This window comes from Grammomys surdaster, unplaced genomic scaffold, assembly GCF_004785775.1.
Source record: "Grammomys surdaster isolate TR1022 unplaced genomic scaffold, NIH_TR_1.0 150, whole genome shotgun sequence".
Lineage (NCBI taxonomy): Eukaryota > Metazoa > Chordata > Mammalia > Rodentia > Muridae > Grammomys > Grammomys surdaster.
Window position 1 is genome coordinate 5,633,837 of NW_021604608.1, and position 22,572 is coordinate 5,656,408.

The following is a 22,572-nucleotide window of genomic DNA, read 5'->3' on the forward strand; positions in this document are numbered from 1 at the left end:
AATCTCTTCAGCGAAGACAGTCCCCAAAAGGCACCAGGGGCTATCCTACTAATAAGGTTGTTCCGGAGGTCCCTATGACAGGAAAAGTAAGCGTTAGTTGAACAGTCACCATGTCATCAAATATTTCAGCATACAACACTTACCTGCCAGACAGAACCACCAGTATGGGAGAAAAACCAAAGCAAAGAAGGTTACACCAAGATCTCCCCAGCACTGAGTAACAAATTGCAAATTCAAATTTAAAAATCTGACCTCAAAGTTTTTTTCTTTCAAACAAAAGTAGATGTCATAAAAGGTTACAGGGTCCTAATCATCTGGAAAATTCAACCAGTTTAAAACAGATATATTATTTAATTTGTTTTAATTCCTTTTGCCATTTTTATGTATATGTGGTATGCATTGTTTGCAAGCATGTTTGCATACAGGGAGAGTGCATGTGCATGTGGCTGCATGTACAAATGCATATGTGCATGCATGTGTTGAACCCAAGGTTGGTGTCAGGAATCATGCTCATTAACACTTCCCCCTTACTCATTAAGGAAGGGTCTCTCTATCAAACCCAGAGCTTGACGACGGTCTTGCTAGTCAGACTGCTCTGGAGATCTCCTATGTCATCCTCCCTAGACTGGAATTACAGGTAGGTTGCCATGCCTACCAGGCATTTATATAGATTATATTCTAGGAAATACAAACTATGGTCCTCACTCGTGCAAAGCTGGCACTTTAACCACTAAGCCAGCTTTCCAGGACCACACACCCATTATGTCTATAATTTCTTCCTTAGCATGCTATACTTTTATAATATGTGCGTATCACATATGATGTGATATATATTATACATGGTTGTGCTTATCACAAATATCATTGAATTCTTCCAAAAAATATCTTTAAAATACGTACTCTAAAAGTCCTGTGATTTGCTTTTTATATTTTTCCCTCCCTGGGATTCTATAGTGATGTTCTCCATAAAGTGAGGTTATAAATAAACACATTATACCTCACAATATATAGCCCAGAGCAAACCAGGAAGCCTATACCCCCTCTCATTTTACTCTCCTTCCCAAGCAGCCAGACATTTCCACACCAGTATTCAAGCACAGCAAAGCATCAGTGAGTGGCACAGTCATGTCTCCCAGCCCAGCTACCTACGAGAGGGTCAGGCCTCCAAAGACAATCCATTCAAACATGAGCTAGACCTCTGCAAAAGCCAGTGCTTCTACCTATCATACATTCCTTCCAAGAGGTGGCCTACCCAGATGCCCTAAGTAACCCTGTGTCCCAGGACCAACTTAAAAGTCTTGTCCACTGGGTCAGTGTCCTCTGGTCTTCTTTCTGCAGGATGGATGCCCACAAACAAACACAGTCCTTAAGCCTCTCTGCTCCCCAAGTCTATCTCTACTGGTAGCAGCCTTGACCTACACAGCCACTCGAGTCTCCTGTGCCATGTCTCTTCACACGTGGGTTGGTGACATATACAATAACAGCCAAACAACATAAATGGGGAGAGGAATACGAACCGAGCCAGAACAATAGGTAACTCTGATAGGTAACTCTGAATTCCAGAGTCCCTCCCATGTATTTCATCTGGGATTTGAGAAGCCATCCTAGAAGCAGATCCTGGACTTTAACAATACTTGTTCTACACTATGGAGGTGGCCTGCATGGTCATCTAAAAGCTATGGTTCTACCAAGGACCCTCAAGCCCATGCTCATGGAGTCTCGAGGACTCAGACACAATCCCCAGGCAGCCTTCTCAAACCCACTGCAGCTCGGATTTCATCAGAATCCCTGTCTACTTATGTTCAAGAAACGACTCCAAAGAACAAGTCTGACGAAGTTGAGCAAAGATCCTGGGGTTTCCTCCATCTCATCTGAGAGGCACACTCCACATTACTGCCCTCCTTGCTAAAGAAAACTAAGTGTGTGCAGTGGGAGCTTTTCTATCTTTTTCTTTTAAAAGCTTATTCTAATTGTCAAAGCAGGGGCTGCTTTCTGGAAACGTCACCTGGGAAAATTCACATACACATTCTGATGAGGAAGCTCTCTGCTCATCTGCTCAACATTCCTGATGTGTCATTTCCCACTCAATCCACGAAGCTAACTAGAAATCCTCCAGACCATTCCAATTTCACTTTTATGAGTCCTGTCTGTCATGGCCTCCACTGAGCTCTGGTACACTTCCTTGAGTGTTATGGTTTGAAAATGAAATGTCCCTCATGGGCTCATGTATTTAACACCTGATCTCCATAGTTGGTGGTGCTACTTTTTACGGGTTGTAGAAATTCTAGGAGCTGAAACTTCCCCGGTAGATGGGGTTTGCTAAGGGTGGGACTTCGAAGGTAAACAGCTAGGCACCAGCCCTTCCTTTCTCTACTTCCTATCCGCCATGACGTGAGCTACTTTTGTCTATCTACCCAACTTTCATTTGGAGTAAAATGGAGGAAAAAAATTCAATCTTTCCTTCTTATAAACCCTCATGCACAAAAACGAAGAAAATGTGCTGAAGTTCTTGATGTCAGGATTTAAGCACATTTTTCATGCAGTAGGAATTCATTAAAGGAGCTAAATAAATTTATACCTAGAGCAATTGAAAAATTGATAACCAAACACGCCATGAAGTTGGTCATCATTAAATCAAGGTGCTGGAGGTAATATTCTTTCAGCCTCACTGGATGTTTGAAAATGAAGTTGAAAAATAAATTATTGTATATGATAATAATGTCTCAAGTCACACGGGTCCTGTTCAACCCCCATGGCATTATCTGAGCGCAGATTTTAAGACTGTTTTCACATGTATCCTATCTCCTCAGTTAGTCTCCATTGCTAGTGATCTTCCTGAGCAGAATTTTGATCATGTCTTTCTGTTAAAACCTCCAAAAGTTCTCATCAATTGAGATGGAAAAAAGAAGGCAAAGTCCTTAGAGCAACTGGCGAAGATCCCTGAGACCCTGACCCTGTCACACTCAAGCCTCCCTACTTTCATCTACTGTGGCCATATTTTGTAGTAAGTCTAGAAAGGACCATTTCCATGTCAGACATGTAGTCACTGGCAGAAAGCTTCTCTGGCATAAGAGAGGCACTGGTTTCTATCCCCAACGTCAAATCCTGCAAGAGCATATCCTACTGTGCCTTAGGGAAATGAGATAATCTACAGAGGTGAGGTGCATAGACAGATGACTGCATAAAACAATAGAGCGAAGCTGAGAGACACAGTTACATTAACAACCTCTCCCTACCTGTGCAAACATCAGTCAACTACGGAAAGCCACAAAAGTCACCCAGCTACTCACCAAGCTACAGTGTAAAGAACATGGATCTCACACAATGTTATTAACACTTCTCAGAGACGACAGTGTCTTGCTGTCTGTCACACTGACTTCAAATGTATACATGATGTAACGACATATTCCAGTGAGGAGAGGTAGTAAACTGCTAATCATTATTGAATTGCTGAGTGGGAGTAAACTGTTGATTTGAAAGATAACTTGGTCTTTTCAATTGTTGCATGCAAGCTTTCATAATAAGACTTTCCCTTTGTCCTAACTTGCTTAACAGAAGGTACATACATCAGCAGCCTTACCTTTTCTATATCCTATCTCTCTACTCTCCAGGTGACCACCACTGTCTACGTCTACCTCAAAGAGGTATACATTTGCGAGTAAACAATCCCTATTTTTCATTTATTTTCAATAAGCTAAAAAAAAAACCTCTGCAAATAGAAATATATAATGTCAGCCCTATTTTTTAAAGCATAAGTTTCCCTTCTCAGATTCTAAACAGCTTCAACAAGAGAAACTGATTTCACTAAGGCAGTTCATAAATCTGTGGTCAGTGATAAACTGTGTGTGATTCTACAAAATACCTCTCATGAATAACTGAGCAGTGTAATATGATTTAAAGATACACTTTTTCTTTAATAATAAAGAATTCTTGACATATTATATAATATTTAATAATAGCCATATTAATCAGACACTGCCAAAAAATATTTATAGTCAGACTCTCGCATTTAATCTCTCCCCAACAATGCAAAGTGTGTCTAGTACACAGCAGCCTAACTTCAGAACGTGCTGCTAAATCACAATGTATTCGGTCATAGAAATCTACCTGGAAAGAGCAAAAGACCTGATTTTACAAACTGAAGGCCTGTTTTAAGTGCCTGGTCTCACTGCACAATGTCACCCCTCAAGCTTAGGTATGGCAACACGGGTCCCCAGCAGGTGGCACTGTTTTGGGAGGATGAGAAAGATCTAAGGTGGGAGGCATGGCTACTTGAGATGTGTGACTATGGGTGCAGGGGGCTGGCCTTTCAGAGTTACAGCCAGCCAGCTTCAGGTGGAACAGTGCACTTCCTCTCTGTCATCACCATGGGACTACATCATCACTATATGTTATCACTGTGTGAGGTGATAACCTAACACAGCCCCAAACAGCTGTTCCACCCTCCTAGGCTATCCTGGCTTCCATGACCTCTCTGCCTCGGTGAACAGTAAGCCAACAAAAATCTCTCCGCAGAAAAGTACCTGTGGTGGTTGGAATTAGCAGTGTCCTCCATAGTCCTGGACATTTGCATCCTTGGCTCCCAGTTGCTGGTACTGTTTGGGGAAGTCTAAGTGGTGTGTGGTCCTGCTGAGGAAGCATGGCACCAAAGGAGTAAAAGTCCCACCTACGTCCAGGCTGTTCTCTGCTTCAAGCTACAGTTGAGATGTGAGCTGTCAAGTTTCCTGCTTCTGTTACTAGCCGAGCCTCTGGGTGTCAATCTTCTAAGCCATGATAGACTCTTATCCATATGCAACTCTAAACCTAAATAAACTCTTCTAAAAATTGCTTTGATCATAGGGTTTTATTATGACAACAGAAAAATTACCAAGATGCTTGGTAAAAGCACTGGCTTCTTTAGGAAAAGGTAAGTGATCTATGGGATGAGATGCCTTAAATATAAACATCTCAACTTTGCCTCAGCCCACACCTGCCATCCCAGCACTTAGGAGGCAGGATGCACTCTGCAAGTTCAAGGCCAGGACTACATAATGAATCCATGTCTCAAATAGCAACAAATGAGGTAATAAATGTAACAGTAATAATAAAACTATTATCTCACACTAAAAGACATGGAGAAGCAGAGCAGATGTGGCTGGCTCCTTACACCTCTCAGAGCCACAGTACTCCACAATGGAAGTGCATAATCCTTATTCATAAGGCGGTATTCCAGGTGTCCAAATCCCTCTCAGCACAACCTTGAAAGAAAGAACAAAAGAGCAGACACTGGCTCTCCTTAGAAACTAAGAAGCATTTCAGCTGTTAGGACCTAAAGACACTCTGTCAAAAGCTGAAAGGAGATGTTGAGTTAGTTACTCAAGTGGCCCCAGCATAACACATGAGATTGATTTAACAATTGGGAATGAACCACACTAGTCAGCAAGAAACCTTAAACTCAAGTCTTGTGAATAAGCATATTTTTTTTTTCCTCACAAAAACCTGGTGGTATTTTGGAATTCAGGTATTAAAAAGGCTAAAAAACATTTAATGTATCTTAATATACCCAGAATGGCAACTTAATTTATTTTGGCAATTTTAGAGATTTATTATCAACAAAAGGCAGAAAATATGGTCAAAGACAAAGCAAGTTAAAAACTACATGGCAGAAAGGCATAATTCCCAGTGCCGCACTGAGTACTAGCTATGCTAGCCACAGTGTTTATGGTGTACATGAGCAACCACATGAAGCCAAGCAGAGTGTCTCTATACAACGGGCACCACTGATAAACTGCAAGTGCCTGTACCCTTCCTCTGACCATGGGAATCCCCTCAACTGCCAGCTCGGCATATACTAAATGCCCAGCACTGTGCTGCATGCCGGGATATCTGCTAACAGTTTTTCAGGAAGAATGCCTGATGGGAAGATGTTGCCTTCTCCATTCTAATGCCCAGTGATGTGGGTCCAGCAGTTGTCTTCCCACTGCTTAGAATCACTCCTCACCCCACTCTGGTGAACTGCTCCCAGCAGACAAAGGACAGGCTCCTTCTTTTCTCCTGACAGCAAGGAAATTCATTCCCTCAAGCCTCAGGCACATCTCCACTCAACCAAACTGATCCAAATCTCCATTCCTGAAGCAACTCACAGAACGTGTACAAAGGATTAGTTTCAGCACAGTCAGACCTGGAGTTGAGGACGTAGGTAACATCCTCTAGACTCAGGGACTACGAGGACCATGACAGGAATAAGTCAATACAAACAAACATACAAAATGTGCATACTAAGTCCTGAAGTGCCAAGAAAGCTTTTGTGCATCTATACACGTTTGTTCGTAGCCTTTCTGCATGTTTACACACTTTGTACATGTATACATAAAGTATGTAAATATACTATTATAAAATTATCTGGACATCAATAATATATACACATAACTTAAAGCTATGTAGTAAAATGAAAAGAACAGGGCCATGCAAAAAAGGACACAGATCTCTAGGTGGTATATGCCTTAGCAACACTTCAGCAACCTCAGCAATCTGATGCCAAGGGTGGTGGTGGGGGGGGGGGGTTGATTGCAGAAGCCCCTGGATGAATGGTGAGGAGAATGCTGAGTACAGAAAATTCAGAATTTTGAGAAGAACAGAGAATCAAGAAAACTATGTTAGATTGTAACTTTACAGAAATGTTTACATATGATGTGGCTCCCTAATGTACTTCCACGGTTTATAGTAAATGTCCACCTACCAGTACAATTTTAAACATGATCCGTGATACAGCATTCAGAACACAAGTAGCATATCCATTCCCTAAAATCCACCCAAAATGACTGTCAGTAAGACATCAGCTCATGAGAAAACTTTTAAGTAAAAAATATTATTATATTCCAAGATACTGAAGACAATACCAGTTTACCTGAGTGGTACTTGTTGATAAATTTGCCTTCTATTTTATGATAGGACATGTATCATCTTAGGATACAGTTTTAAAACATCTGTGCAACGCTAGTAAGTGGTCAGCTAAGTCCACAGCTTGCTTAGTACACAGCTTTACTGGACTCGATCTGCACAGATTCCTTCATTATCAATGTGCTGTCATGTATAATATATCAGTAAGTACTGGCTCATTACTGTCGGGATTGCTTGATCACTTCATGTCAGAGCGCAGACACTGTGACCAAACATGAAGCCCATATAAACTGGGATTAGTATCTGGCTTTTCCCAGGCAGAGTACTGACCTCTGAATCCATAATTGCTTCTCTTTTAAACATCACTTCCTGAACTTTTGTAAAATAAAATATTAAAGAAAACTAATTTTAATTAAAATTGTTGGCAGTTCCACTGGCAGGTTTACAATGAAAACACATTATCTAAATCAGGAGAAATGACCATGAGAGAGAATACTCACAGTCTTTCGAGGAGACTTAACCCAGAAAATGAACCATTCTTCAGCTCAGATATCTTGTTGTTGCTCAAAATCCTAAAAATGACAAGAAAAATATATATATATATAACTTGTCTAGCACATACCATCAATATCAAAGTAACTAAGCTCATGATGTTTAACCACAGAAAGAATTCTCAGAAATCATTGTAACCAGAGTTTTTAGGCACATCATAATAATGGAGTTTCTTTCCCAGAACAGCTTCCACATCTTGTCCCATCTTAAATCATTCTGGTCATGTTTAGATGACAACATTAACAAGGACAAAATGAAGTGACAATAGCTCTAGGTTCAATACAGGGTAAATCTAGGCACCATGTACTGATTCACTCAGTCAGCTCAGGAACTTAAATACCTATGTTACAACTAGAAACTTAACAGAAAACATGACATGTGACCCAAAAAGTACCAACCTAACAAAGAAATATATTTTAGATACTGTGTGGATACTGCTGGGTCTTCCCTACAGTTTAACAATCTGCAAATACACTAGCTGTGTGTATGTGTGCGTGTGTGTATATGTGTGTGTGCGTGTATGTGTGTGTGAGTGTGTGTGTATGTATGAGTGTGTGTATGTATGTGTGTGTGTCTGTGTCTGTGTGTGCGTGTGTGTGTCTGTGTGTATGTGTGTGTCTGTGTGTGTGTCTGTGTGTCTGTGTGTGTGTGTGTGTGTGTGCACGTGTGGCCTGCTCAGCCTTAGCTCACAATGACAGACAGGGTGGCTCTATCTATCATCATAGCTTATCTTACATTTGAAGAGAAGTGTTCATTAAAAACCAAACTAAAACCACAGTGTCAGAGGGGTGCCCCTGACAGGACTTCCCACACACATACACACACACAAAAAAAAAAAACCTGAATGGATTTTCTATTCTTTCCTTTCTATAGTCTAGAATTTTCTACAGTGTTAAGCACCTGACTGTCAAAACAAGGTGAAAAAAACATACTTCAAGAGGGTGAGAACATGAAGAGGAGAAAAAACAAGAACTAAGCGAACAGCCAGATGATATTAGCAAACAACAGCTAGACTTCAAAGACTTTATTCTTACTTCTATGCATGTCTGTGTGCTCGTGGTCATGCACAACATATGTGAAGGTGCCCTCTGAGGCCAGCAGAGGGAGTTAGCTATGACAGGGCTCTGGTTCCCAGGCAGTTGTAAGCCACCTGACAGTGGTGCTAGGAATTGAACTCAGGTCCTCTGTAAGAAGAGTGCAGCTCCATCAGTCAGATTTTGAACCCAAACAATGTCTGCTCTACCCACATTTCTCAATATCCAACCAGGTTGGCCAAGAGCCACACAACTGTCATTGCGAACAGTAGCCTGTATCACACATGGAACAGCCTTTTAGGTAGGACAGTCATTACATGGAGACACAAATACTAACAGGGTACCTCTGTAAGGCAAGATTGTAGGCGTGTGTCTCTGACTTCTTCATTAATATAACAAGTAAACAGAAAAGCCAGCTGTCACTGAGCTTTTTCTGCTCTAAGTCCGATTTGTAAAAGAAAGAACACAGGGAGAACAGGGCAGAGGGAGAGAAATGGGATCCCTGCCCAGTGATAAATATGGCAGACTAGCTACTGTGATGTGCTTGAGAGCTCTGAGTCAAGCTTGCTGCACTCAGGGCCCAGCTCTACCACTTTCACGTTATCTTGTTCCCCAGCAGGTCTCACCAGCTCTCTCAAAGACGTCCCTGACTCATAAGATGTGAAGAACAAGAACTGCCTCATAAACACTAACAGGAAAATTTAAAAGGCATGGCACACTCAGTGAGCAGCCATTAAGATACAGGATTTGTTTTCCTGATTCTGATGCATATGTCCTTCCTCAATTCAGTGTCTATGTGGTCAACGTATACCTTACAACCAAAGTACCTCATTAGGTAGCATTCTATCCTGCTCCACGGCATCACTGAAGCAAAGGCAACACCAAAAACAGTAAGAATGAGAAAACCAGGGTGCAGAAGCATTTTCACTAAAATACAGCAGCATTTTCTTCATTGAAAATGACAATGATCTTTAAAAGAAAAAAAAGTAGTTGGTTCAGGCCAGGAGAAACTGAGACATGCACACAGCTCCTAGCATCTGTGCTAGCAGGTTTCTCCAGCAGCCAGGAAGTACACAGCAAGAGCCCCAGCCCTCATTGCCCTCATCAGGTAGAGCCTGCTCTCACAGTCACCAAATACAGCATAATACCAAGTGCATCCTGTCCCTGATGGCACGATTTCAGCATGATACACAACAGACAAATGCCCGAGGATGCTAAAAGGCCAAGGTCAGAGGACAAATATAATTCAACGGGGCAGAGTTAGGTTACACGTCCAGTAAAGCTGCTACCTAGGGGGAAGGATATGATCACATCAATTAAAGAACAAACAACAAAATTAATACTGCCAAACAGAAAAGAATCTATATGTAGTAACAACCAACCAACAGAAACAGAGGAGACCCAGAAGCCTTTCAATGTTATTGTGGTGATAAGGCTGACATTCACTTCTCTTTGACTGTTTACAATTCATGTTGTAAGTTCTGAAATATCTTACTTTCAGGGTGTACCCCACCCCGGGTAGTAAACTTATGAATCTTAAGAATTTTTGCTTTAATTTGAGTTAATTTTGAGTATATGTATATTCCCAGAGGTAAAAGCTAAGAGAAATTCACAGTGATTTAAGATTCAAGAGCACATTTATTTATTTACTTATTTTGTTTGGTTGGTTTTTATCAAACAATGCTCATAGAGCAACTGCTGTTGTCACCTTAAGAAGTAGAGCGAACAGTCTTATTTGGAGACCAGATTAACAGAGACTCTACAAAGTGACTGTGTCAGTCACTTCACTTTTTAAGTGGCCTTCAGCATCCTTAAGACTAAAAGGAGGGTAATTACATTAGAATGATTACCAAGATCCCTCCGAGATTCTCTTAATTTTCTACACTGATTCATGTTCTAATAGGCAAAGCTGCTACATTTGACAGTAGATGTAAGCATTAACCCAAAAATCTGGGGGAAAATATACACTCGATCCATCTCAGTGACTTAAGACGCCATTTTTGAGTAAAGAATGAAACTCAGCTATGGAAGAAACTTGCAAAGGACTAGTAGGCACTGACTGAATGGCTCTGCCTGTGATTTGGTATAGCTTCAGCAATGGGACTGTCATTTCCTCAGTCATAAAGGCTTTACTGCAATAAATGATAGGTTTTATTGAGGAAAGTAAAAAGGAAGACATTTCATCACACTTAAAAAGTTATAACTGTAACCTTAAAATATAGTTTACAACCTCAAGTTAATATATTCCGTCTACACATTACTGGATGTGTTTAAGGATTTTGTGCAGGAAAACAGGATCGGAAGGAATAAATCTACGCTGCAGACAGCTTTTATACTCAATTTTGAAATGGGGGGCTGTGGAACCAGCAGGTGCTTAATATCATATATCACGATGAACCTAAAACCCATTCATAATCAATATTTTTGCTGACACCTTTGAAATTTCAAACTCAGCCAGAGTTATAGAGCTTATATAGACTCATTTCTGTCCTTTACTAATGATGTGAACAAGACACGATCTATAGACAAGGAGCAGCAAGCTATGCAGGCTCTCAGCTCTTCAATTCAGAAACTGTATGAAAGACTCTGAAACCCGCTATCATTTCACACAGGACCAAATTAGTGTGCTGTGCCATCTCCACAAAGATGAAAAAAGAGGAAGACTTAAATGCAGATGGATTTTTAAAAATCACAAGCAAATGGAACGATATGGATTAGAAGTCCTCAGCTGCTATTTGAGCCAAAATGTATCAGAAATCTTAGAGCTGTCACTAGAAACCACTCCCTGGATGTCGGGAGTCACTAAAAGGCTTTCCTTTTTTTTTTTTTTTTTTTTTTTTGAAAGGAACTTGAAAATATACTTTAAGAGCACTAACTACACAGCTCAACTTCAGGAACGTAATTTGGGATGTTGACTTCTGGAAACAAAATCCAGGTAAGCAACCCATGGGTTAGGGAAGCAGATCGAGGTATGATGCTTAGTTTTAATTGTCAACTTGACCTATGATCATCTGAGCAGACAGCCTCAGTGGAGGAGTGCCATAGCTAGGGTTTCTATTGCTGTGAAGAGACACCATGACCAGGCAACTCTTATAAAGGAAAACATTTCACTGGAGCTGGCTTTCAATTTCAAAGGTTTAGTTCTTTATTGTCATGGTAGGAAGCATGGCAGCATGCCGAGAGAGATGGAGCTGGAGAAGAAACTTAGAGTTCTACATCTGGACAGGCAGACAGCAGGAAGTGAACTAACAGACTTCCTCCAACAATGCCACACCCACTACAACAAGGCCACACCTCCTGAGTGCCACTTCCTATGAGTCTATGGGTTGGGGGCTGGCATTTTCCTTCACACCACCACAGGAATCTTCTATGGGGTCTATGGGGATGTTTGGGGGTATGGGGGAGCACTGTCGTAAGTTGATTTATTTGGAAAGACCCAGTCCACTGTGAGCTATTCCCTAGGCTGTGTATCCTGACCTGTGTGAGAGTGGATAAATGAAGTTGAACACAAGCAAGCATGAACAAACACACTTTTCTGTGTCCTTGACTATGTATGTGCCATAGCTAGCTGTTTGATGTTCCTGCTTTGATATCCCTGTGATGTTGTACTGTAACCTGGAAGGGTACACTGCAATGAGCACCTTTCTCCTCTAGTTGATTTTTCCCAAAGTGTTTCACACAGTGGTTGATATGTGTGAAACTAGAACAGTTGTGATGGGATGGATGATGTCTACCCAGTACCTAGGAAGGAACCTCACTTACAGCAATGGAAAGGGTGGACATATGCAGAAAATGCAGAGAGGGCCACAGGAAGATGAAATCAGACTGTAACAGAAAAGCTAGCAAAGATTGAAGTGATAGCTCAATGTCCACAAAAACAAGGCAAACATCATATAAAAGGGCCTGTAGCCTCAGTAACAAGGGCAGCTGAGACAGGATGAATGATCATTTGAGGCCAGGAGCTCAAGGACAAAGTGAGATCCATGTCTCCTTAAAAATAAATAAGAAGAGAAACAAAGGATCATGACTTTATGAATGACTGTGCATCAGAAGAGAATATAGGCTTCATCAAGGCACTATAAGGCACTTACCACAGTGGGAAAATATCATCTGTTCTGGGGGAAACAACCACTAACATTTTTATCATGAGTGAGCACAACCCCTTTGGCAGGAATACATACCAATGAAAACACTTTGATTGTATCTTTGAGAAACCATCCAACAGATACATGCACTTAGGTAAAATATATTACATGCTACATGCCACATAATTATACGGATATACCAAATTATCATCATACAACTAGTAAAAGCTAATTACTAAATATACTATGGGTTCCAATAATGTTTTTCCCACCTATCAGATGCATATTAAGATGATCAAGTATTGCAGTTTTAAGAAGACAGAACTCCTTAAATAGCCACATGGATCAAAGCACAGGATCTGGGGTGTAGTTTGCTTGATAGAGTGCTTGCCTATCATCCACAAAGCTCCAGCTTCAAAACCTGATACCACATAAACTAGACACAGTAGTGCATGACTGTAATCCAAGCACTAGGGAGGTATATAGGCAAGAGGAACATACACGCATGGTCGACATAAGGAGTCTGCAGGTAACAGGGATTACATAAGACCTGGCCTCAGAAACAAAGAGGGAGGGTGTGTGAAGATGAGGCATATATTCACATAGTCAGTTTCTATGTGTTGACAGGTCTAGTTTGCGAGTGTAATACAAGCTACAGTACAAGCTTATACACATTAGGTTTACTGTGTAGAATAATGTATGCCCTTCCTACAACCTTCTCTACAGAGTAAAGAGAAGAAAGCAGGCCAGGTTTAGAGCCAGATGGATCATTAGTCTCCCTTGGCATACACCCTAAACCTTTATGGCCACCTGCCCTAGGCTAAAGTCAGAAATGGAACTCCTTTACATCAACGTAGTGCTCTGGCTTTGTTGTTGTTTGATTTTTGTTTTTCAGCTAATAAACCTCTATGCCGACCAGTTCTCGATGTTGTAGCAATGAGCCTATTATATGCAACTGAGCACGCTGCTCACCGATGGCTCCATTCTTGATTAGATGAACCCATTCATTCACTTGTGCAGAAAATCATTCCAGGTGGTATGTTTTAGTTTATATGTTTCAAAATGTTCTGCTACACGTAACTAAAAAAGTGCAGACATGTAAGATACATAAAGTATATCTTTTCTTGTTTGAGTATTGCTGACAAATCTCAGAGACAGAAAGACAACCATGCTGGAGAACTTCTGAGAACCATGCTGAAAAGCCTCTCCTCACCCTTCCCAAGAACCTCAGGACAAGGGTCATACCATATCCTCCAAAACTGTAATAAAATCTGTATGACTACTTAGGCAGTTCGGTCAGATTAACAGTCACATTTACTAGCTGAGTTCAGATCTAACCATATGAGCAAAGAATATGCCATCTGCCACCACTGAGGTGGTGCTCCAGTGTCTTTCCAAAGTCATACAGTAGGACAGCAGCTGGCTGAAAGGCCCCAGCTGCGGATGTGGAGAGAATCTTTCTCGGTTTCAGTTTTCTGAAGGCGCTCACTCTGTAAGCAGTGTAGTCAGTGGGCTGGGAACCATAGTATAAATTCCAGCTGACTGACCACCACAGGTTGCCCCTTGGGCAACATCCACACTGTCACTTCCTGCTGGGCTAGCCAATCCAAACTAGCTCATAGCTGCAGGGAAGACAAAGGCCGCTCCCAGCCCATGCCCATATACCCTCAGCTTTCATAGATGCTCAGCCTGGACCCTTCCTGCCACCTCCTTCCCTTCGTTTTCTTCAGTAAATTATCTTGTACTTCAACCTCCATCCTGACCTAGTCCCCAGAGGCCTTGAATGACGAGGTGCTCACATCTGTTAAATAAATGAATGAAATAAAAAATATGGCTGGGTTTAAGTTGCTCTGTTCGAGGATCCTTCCCTGAGGAGCATGAGATGCAGAGTAGGTAATTTACTGGCCTCTAGTGGTATAGAGAAGTATAAATCTAGACCACTCACTCCTTTCTCTCAGAGGCTCCAGGGATTTTTCTGCAAATCTACCAGATAATGTCTAGTTGTCTTTCTTCTACTATACCAAAATCCTAAGAAGTATGTCCATGTTATTGCCCTTATAATGTTAGGATCATCTTAAAACTGATATGAAAAGAAATCTCCCAACTGCTAGGGAAGGAAGAAGCCAAGGACTTATCAGTAACTGTTGTTGTTGGCTGACATACAATCTGTGGTTGAATTGTAAGTTTGGATCTTTACTTGTAGCTTAGTGTTTATACACCAAGGTTCCACTACAACGCAACACTGAAATTAAAGGTTGTATAACAGAAGACAGGACAGTCAGCGTGAGTGAGGACAAGTGACACCACTGTCAGAAGTTAACATTTCAGACGGTAGGGTGACTGCATTCTGGTGTCACAGAAAACTTTGAAGCCACATCTCTCTTAAGTTCTCATCTAATCTACCCATAAAGGAAATACTGAAGCTTTGGAAAATGGTATTCAATTGAGGGTTAGGGAGGAATGAGAAGAAGCAAGATTAGGAAGTTAAACAAGTTTTAAAATGCTTCAGAGCCATCCAAATTATATTTTAATGACTGAAGATATTCTTTTAAAAGTTTATTTTTCTTAAAATACCCTACTGCCAAGCCTGACAAATTCATGTGCATACACACACACACACACAGGGGGGTGGGGGGAAATGGGTTGTCTTCTGACGTCTGGTACACAACTATACACCACTACATATACACAAGCACACTCGAAAAGCAAAGCAAATTATTATTTTAAAATCCTTGCAATTAATGGCACGTGCAGCACACAACATATGCTACAATAAAGTATCAGACACATATAAAAAAGGAAACTGGTAAAAACAGAAAATTGTGAGTAATACAATGGCAGGTATACTGGGTCACAATGTTGAGTAGTTTCTACCCCTCGTCTGCTCCTTAACGTCACCTAAGGTATTTTCAAATCACAGCTGGAAAGTCATTGGTTAAAATGATCCCATGCAGACCAAGAATGGTTAAGTGACTTGGAATTCTGGTTGAAAGGACTGGGGATTGGCAGAGATTCTAAAGACGTGGCTCGTTGTGGTGTGGGGAAAGAAACCTCCATGTTTAGAGAAGCCAGCTCTTGAGAGAAATAAATCTATTTCTCCAGCCCCAACAGCATCTGAGATTCTGTCTATGAATTAGCCAATACTCATCTCTTAGGCTGCCTTCCACAGTTCTTAATACTGCTTCACAACTTCCATCTTAATCCTCCTGCTTTGAATTTGCAAATAAATCCTCTGCTCAATTTTCCAGACCACTAATCTTCTGTATCCTGAGTCACTTCCCTTCTAACCTTCAGCCCAATCACTGACCCCAGGACAGGCTCCTGCACATCTCAGCTAACTCCACAGAACTCCTCTCTCATCCTTTCCCACGCTATTCCTGCCCTATGGATCTGCTATTCTTTTGGATCTAAAATATAAACCAGAACTCTCCTGTGTTAACATTTCACCAATGCTTCCAAAGCACTGGCTCCTTGCCGGCTCACAGTGTTGATTTCTCAAAGGGCTAAAGACCCTTTCTGCTTGTTCACTAGACTGATCAATACTGAGGAACAGCAGAGGATTTTATTAGCATATATGAAAATGAGGATGGACAGATATAACACAACCCCCTTTATGCCAAGTTTGGGAAGTCTTGTAGCCTTAGAGAGTGAAGTTACAAAAGCTACAAGGTCTTAATAACTTCCTGCTACCAGTTTCCGATCTGTTTAGCCTCTGCGGATCAGGAATTCGTCAGGAACCAAACAAAGTGGTTTTGCAGCTGAGGCAACCCCAGATCAGCAGCTCCTCCTCTGGACCCAGCTAACAGAGCATCTGTCTCAAGGTCATCAGTTGCTGGCTGGGCACTCTCATTACCCACTTCTGCTGCCACTCCCCACATTTTCAGTTCTTGGGAGTCTTCCAGAGCGCTGTTCAGAACGTCATTTTTCTAGTGAGTTGGCACTTTCTCTCCTGGGCTGTAAGTTCGTGGCTGTGGGGTCTCACCATCAATCCCATCCATCTGCCGCGTTTACTCCCCAGTCCCCAGTGCTCCGGGGCCAGGGGAGCAGCTCTCTCATTTTTCAGCCCTGTTTGGGTTTCTGCTACAATTTTCAACATGATCTTGAATGGGACAGAAGTGAGCAAGAAAGATGGGAGGATGGGGGGGGAAGAGAGAGAAGAAAATTTCAAATATCTTATTCTTAACAGAATTTTACTTTAATCACAAGAGTGCCCTGTGGACCAGAGCTAAGGTTCAGACCCCCCATATGAAACAATAGGATGTCCCTGAGCATAGACATTCATTTGCTCTATGCCCTGGCTATGCTATTGGGGGCTACTCTATCATCAAAGTGGGTCATATGACTGACTGTCATATGCAAACAAATCTGTTGCTTGGGGTCACTATTCCAGTCCCTGTCTTTGCCCCAGTAGTTACTGAGCAGATAACACCAAGACAGAGGGTTGACTCTGGCACACAAACTACCTGCATTTAAACATTGATACCAAGATCTGGCTTCATTATTTTGCACAAGGTTCTTAACCTCTGTTACTCAATATCTCATCTATGAATTACTCTAGGTACTTAGAAAATGAAAGCTTTTAGTAGACACAGAAGCCAACATGTGGGAAGAATGTACTTAAAGTAGGCCTTTAGCACTACTTAATAAGATCCAAGCAAATCACGACAGCCAGACAACAGTGACTCAGGTAGGAGTTTCCCCTCAGCACTGGCCAATGGTAACGGACTACTTGATGAGGCTACCATACTGCCCTCCACAAGGCCTGGAGCACCTGCTCAGCCATAGCAGCCTTCACCAGCTGTTATACTACTGAGTCTGTGTTGATCTTTCCCAGTTTTAAGGTAATCTTGTACAGGTAACTGAATGGGTGGTACCTTGTAACAACTAAGGATGATGGGGTGCATACACAGACCCAAAGAGGTAGGCACACTACCACTGACAAGATACCCACAACTAGAACAAAGGGAAGCAGCAGCCTGTTAATGAGCCCTCTTAGCAAGCACATGCAGGAATCCCTCTCATCCCAAACATAAGACACCTGAATTTCTTTGTCGGACATTTCAGATTTATTCATCCAAGAAATCTTTTCTACAGAATTCAGTCCTCAAAGCTGTACACAACGCCGAACTTCAATTCCCACCAAGGGAACAATTATATAAAATGAGACAGCAAGTCAAAAGCACCAACATGTAACACATGATTAGAGTGTAAAGATTAAAAGGTGCCGTTAATAACCAAAGACAACAAACACTGCCCGGGTACATGGTAAACCTGGACTCTGCAAGTGGCTCATTAAATAACCTTCCAAGTTCCCAGGCAGTTTTTTTCAAAGATCGGACACTTGAAATAATACATAAAGACCTGTTTTTTTCCCTCATTTGCTTTCAATGCTTTACTTAGCAGTTTCATAAATAAAAAGTAAATAACCTATTTTTCAGCCTTAACATTCAACAAAGTGAGTTTACATAAAGTTAAACAGCATTTAGTTGATTAAGAAAATCTGAAAGGTTTTTAACACCATACTAGATATCTTTCAACAATGTCTAAAAATGAAAAACAGTTTATTAAACAGCACTCCATCATGTCTTACAAACATATTAGCGCCTTGAGAAAAGGAAGCCCATTCTTCAAGGTGCCAGTACATCACAGAGAATGTTGGACACTTAATATTTATGAATACAATAAAAGTTAGTTTATTTGGCATTTTAATCAAACAGAAAGCTTTCTATTGGGACTACACTGAGGTTCTTGAGGATTCAGAGTTTTGATTTTTCAGCTGAAATTTTTGATGATGTATCAATTACTCATTAACTCAGAATATATTTGAGCAACTACTCTGCTCTGGGAGAGACACAAGAGATATAGAAACAGACCTCAAGGACTAATATACACACGGTCCAGGTACTCCGTGCTCTGAGAAGGATGTATAACTGCTCCAAAGAGAATAGACTTTCAGGATGGCTGAAAGTGAGTTGATTAGGAGAACACATTTCTGAACTATATATACTGTACGTCCTCCCCTCCCCGACTCCATCCGGTGGGAAGTTAAGGACAGACAAACAGTAAAAATCCTCATAATCTTGCAAAGGTTTCCATACAACAGTTCACAACTATGCTGGTCAGAAGTCCTGGCAGGGAGTGGATGGGGTCCTCTACCAGGCAGAACCGGCCAGAGAAGATTCTGGGTTCTGAGGAAGGGTGGAGAGAAGAGGTGGCCACTGAAATGGCAGAGACAACTGTCCTCACAGGGCACAGCTGCAAATGTTCAGGAAGTGGGGACCTTCTGAGGCTAAGGAAGACAAGTGTGCTTTCCTAAAGCCCACGTTCTCAGCGCAATATGCACAAGAGCCACACTTAATCTTAAACTTCCTGCTCATTGTAGTGCTGTTCAGATCCACAGTAGCAGCCCTGAAACCATAGAGCAATAACTGTTGGAAATGCCAGGCCTCTGTAGTTTAACAAGCAAAGTTATGCAAGATCCAAGGTAACAAGTGGTTTCTGTAACAAGATGGAGAACAAATTTGTACAGTATGTATTTTTTTAACTTCACAACTTTTGAATGACAAAGCTCAAAATATAACAACAGAGCAAGGTTTCTTTCTAAAACCCTTTCACGAATGTTCTCCTTGACCAAATTTTAGTCAGGTGACTCAGGACCCTCCTCTCTAGCGTCTGCCTCCTGCATCTGTAACATGGAGTCTTGCTTAACAACGATCCTGTTCAATTAGGAAAGGAAAAAAAAAAAACCTTCTCTTGATAGTTGATTAAATTCCTCATTTCCCTGACATCCCCGCAGACAGCAGATCACCTGGCTACCTTCAGCAAGAACCTTATTAGGCCAGTTTTGCTGTCTCCACTTAGTAATTTTCAATCCAATGACGCTCTGTCCCAACATCCTTGGCAATCCACCCCCATTTGCTAGTATTCTATTTGGAGTTGAGCCCAGTGTCTCTGGTCAACTAACATCCATCAAAATGATCATGACTAAAGTTGTTGCTCTCACTTAACAGGGGTCCGAATCACTTTCTCTTTAACATACTACTGAAAGAAAATAATGCATTCCTTTTCTGGAGGAGATAAAATTTCACTAAAATTTCTGGTCATCACATCCATTTCAAGTATAAAAACCCTTTCTTCACTCCCAGGCAGAACAGGAGTGTTTACCTTTGCTCTTGAGAATACATAGCTTGAAGGAAATAAAAGGTGCCAGGAAACCTTACTACACAAATTCCCTCCAAAGGCAAGTCCCACACCACAGCTTTATAGTACCCAGGAAAAGGCACTGGTGTGTGGGGAGAAAACACAGGAACAAAAAATTAGCCTCCTATAAAATGCCAGATTAGAAAGAGAACACCATATGTATCCAGCCCTTTGTCCTCTCGTTTTCTTGAGCCTAGCTCTATTAAGAGGAAGAGAGGGGTAGAGAAAAGGAGAGAGTAAAGGTGGGGGATGAGTGAATTAGTAATGTGAATGAATAATCGATACAAGCAGATCTTAAGCCACAGAATCAGAGGCAGGCGTGTTCCCTAAGCACAGATGGAACTTTTAGGAAAAAAGATCTTATATTAGATCATTTCTCTACTACAGTGTTAAAGTTAGGCCCCAAACAGCCTTGGTACATACTGAACCTACCTTGATCTGAAACGTAACTCACTTAAGAGTATACCACTGACCAAGTGACTGTGTGTCTGGCCAATCACAGCAAGGAAGCTGAAAGCTGCAAACACATGAGATAAACTCCACAACAAGCCCATATGCTGTCTCCATGGTCACTTCCTCACCACAGCTTATGAAGAGAACCTATACACATGCTGGAGGGGCATACACTAAACCATCTCCAGACCTCAGTGCTGACCATCCAGTTCTAGAAACTTTCCTACAGAAACTTTACAGAAGTAAACTTCATTTAAGCTAAGGGCTTTTTTGGTTTGGTTTTAAAATACAGCTTAATACAATACTTTTAAACTTGACTGAAACCTGCAGCTCCCTCGGAGAACTCAACATGCACACACATCGATTTTTACTCATCAGGTACTTGGTGATGAAGATTTATTGAGTGTGGACTGCACGGATGAGAACATTAGAGATGCTGGGGGGAAATAGACCAAAATAAAACTCCAGTCTTCACAAATTCATATACTAGTGGGCAGCGGGACACAACCAAAACAGCAAAATGTGTTGGCTGGTGAACAAAAAAAACTCTTGAGAAAAATAATATAAGAAGCAGATATTAAGGTCTAGCTAAGGCAAAGAGACCATCATGAGTGATGAATGACAATTCTCAGTAAAAAGGTGACTTGCTTTTAAGTAATTTTTATTACAGTAGCAGTGACCAAGTACTTAAGAAATTAGAAAACAAAGATGAACAAGAATAGGTAAACTACAATTCTTCTATACAGACAACTATGCTCACACGTTCAGAGCGCTGACTCCTGACACTGTTAACCATAAACATAAACAGGTACAGATTTTGTAAACACAGATTCTATCACAAACACCAGTGATGCCAGCTTCTTCAGCTACTGCCTCAACCTTTCCAGTTCAGTCTATTTTCATATCCAGGTCACAATCAAATTCCTAAGTATCTCAGAAATATCTTTTACAGATCTTTGTCTAAACTAGTTTCTAAGACCACACCTATATTTTGAATATGTCACTAGCAACATAACACAGCCTAACCCTACTGTTTGATGAAAAATAAATAAATAAATAAATAAATAAATAAATAAATGAGTGACAGCCCATGGCTGAGAAGGTAAGACTGTGAGGCCAGCCTAAAGTACACTGTAAATTCTTCAGAGTAGAGCCTTATCTCAAAAGCAATCATCACCATCAACATAGACACTGTGGTAGACCCTCTGTGGTGATGTTTTGACAGCCCCAAATACTACATCCAGTTCATGCAGACTGCCTCTGTCAAGAATAGAGGTCCCAAATCCTTCTGTACCCTGAGCTACTTGGGCAGTGTGATGAAACATTAGGACCTAAAAAGCAAAGTCTTGTAATCTGTCGAACTAGCCTCCCCCAGTATTTTAGTCTGTGCCAAAGTCTGGGAACTTGCCAAAAAGCGCATGCTCCATCCTGTTGCAAAGGATGGAGTTGCAAAGTACAGTACTTACACATACTGTATGAAACCAAACTATCATAAATTACTACCAGCTATAAGCAGAGCTCCACATTATTTGACTTGTCTGGGGAGAGATTCAGTAGGTAAAGCACAAAATACTCAGCCTGGCATAAAGTTAGGCGAGGAGGCATACATCTGTAATCCCAGCCGTCATATAGCACAACTGAAGGAAGAGACAAGAGACTCCCTGGAAGCTCACAGTCCAGCTAGCTTGGCATATGCAGAAGTGACCAACAAACAAGAAACAGAAAGACCCAAACCCAAAACTGTTCTCTGACCTCCCTATGTATGCCATGACACGATCTCCTGCACGTGCACACGCACGCGCACACACACACACACACACACACACAGAAGGGGGGAGTCATGTAGTCAAAATATTAATTTCTAAGCAAATAATAATTTGATTTTCAATTTAAAAGATTATTTTTAATTATTAACTTGTAAGACAGTTATATGAGTAAAATAAAAACTGTAAATGGATCCAATTATTTTTTTTTTTTTTTCCAGAACTGAGGACCGAACCCAGGGCCTTAACTGAGTTAAACCCCCAACCCCTGGATCCAATTCTTATTGGGTAAGAAAGTGATAAATATCCATCTTGTTTGTTCTGGGTAAAGTTACTTCAAGGAGGGAAAGATGGCTCAGCAGTCAGCACTTAAGAGTGCAGATACCTGTGGTTCTTACAGAGGGGAGAGTACAGTTCCCAGCACCAACATCACTCAGCTCACAACAGCCTGAGTCTAGCTCTAGAGGATACACAATCCATGGGCATTACCCCACACTCCAGACACACATCTACATACATAATTAAAAATAATGAAAATACATTTTAAAGTAACTTTAAGGAAATCAACTGACAGATCAGGGAGAATCTTCTTTGATAAATATAGAT

General features: G+C 41.2%; 1 protein-coding gene across 1 annotated transcript in view; it reads right to left on the bottom strand.

Moving 5' to 3' along the window:
* Adgra3 (adhesion G protein-coupled receptor A3) overlaps positions 1-22,572 on the bottom strand; it is a 93,528-nt gene that overhangs the window by 55,157 nt on the left and 15,799 nt on the right. Inside the window, exons 2-3 of the mRNA XM_028765238.1 lie at positions 7,380-7,451; positions 1-72 (exon numbers count right to left, since the gene is read on the bottom strand). Of these exons, the coding sequence (XP_028621071.1) occupies positions 1-72; positions 7,380-7,451 (144 nt within the window). The remainder of the gene's footprint in view (positions 73-7,379; positions 7,452-22,572) is intronic.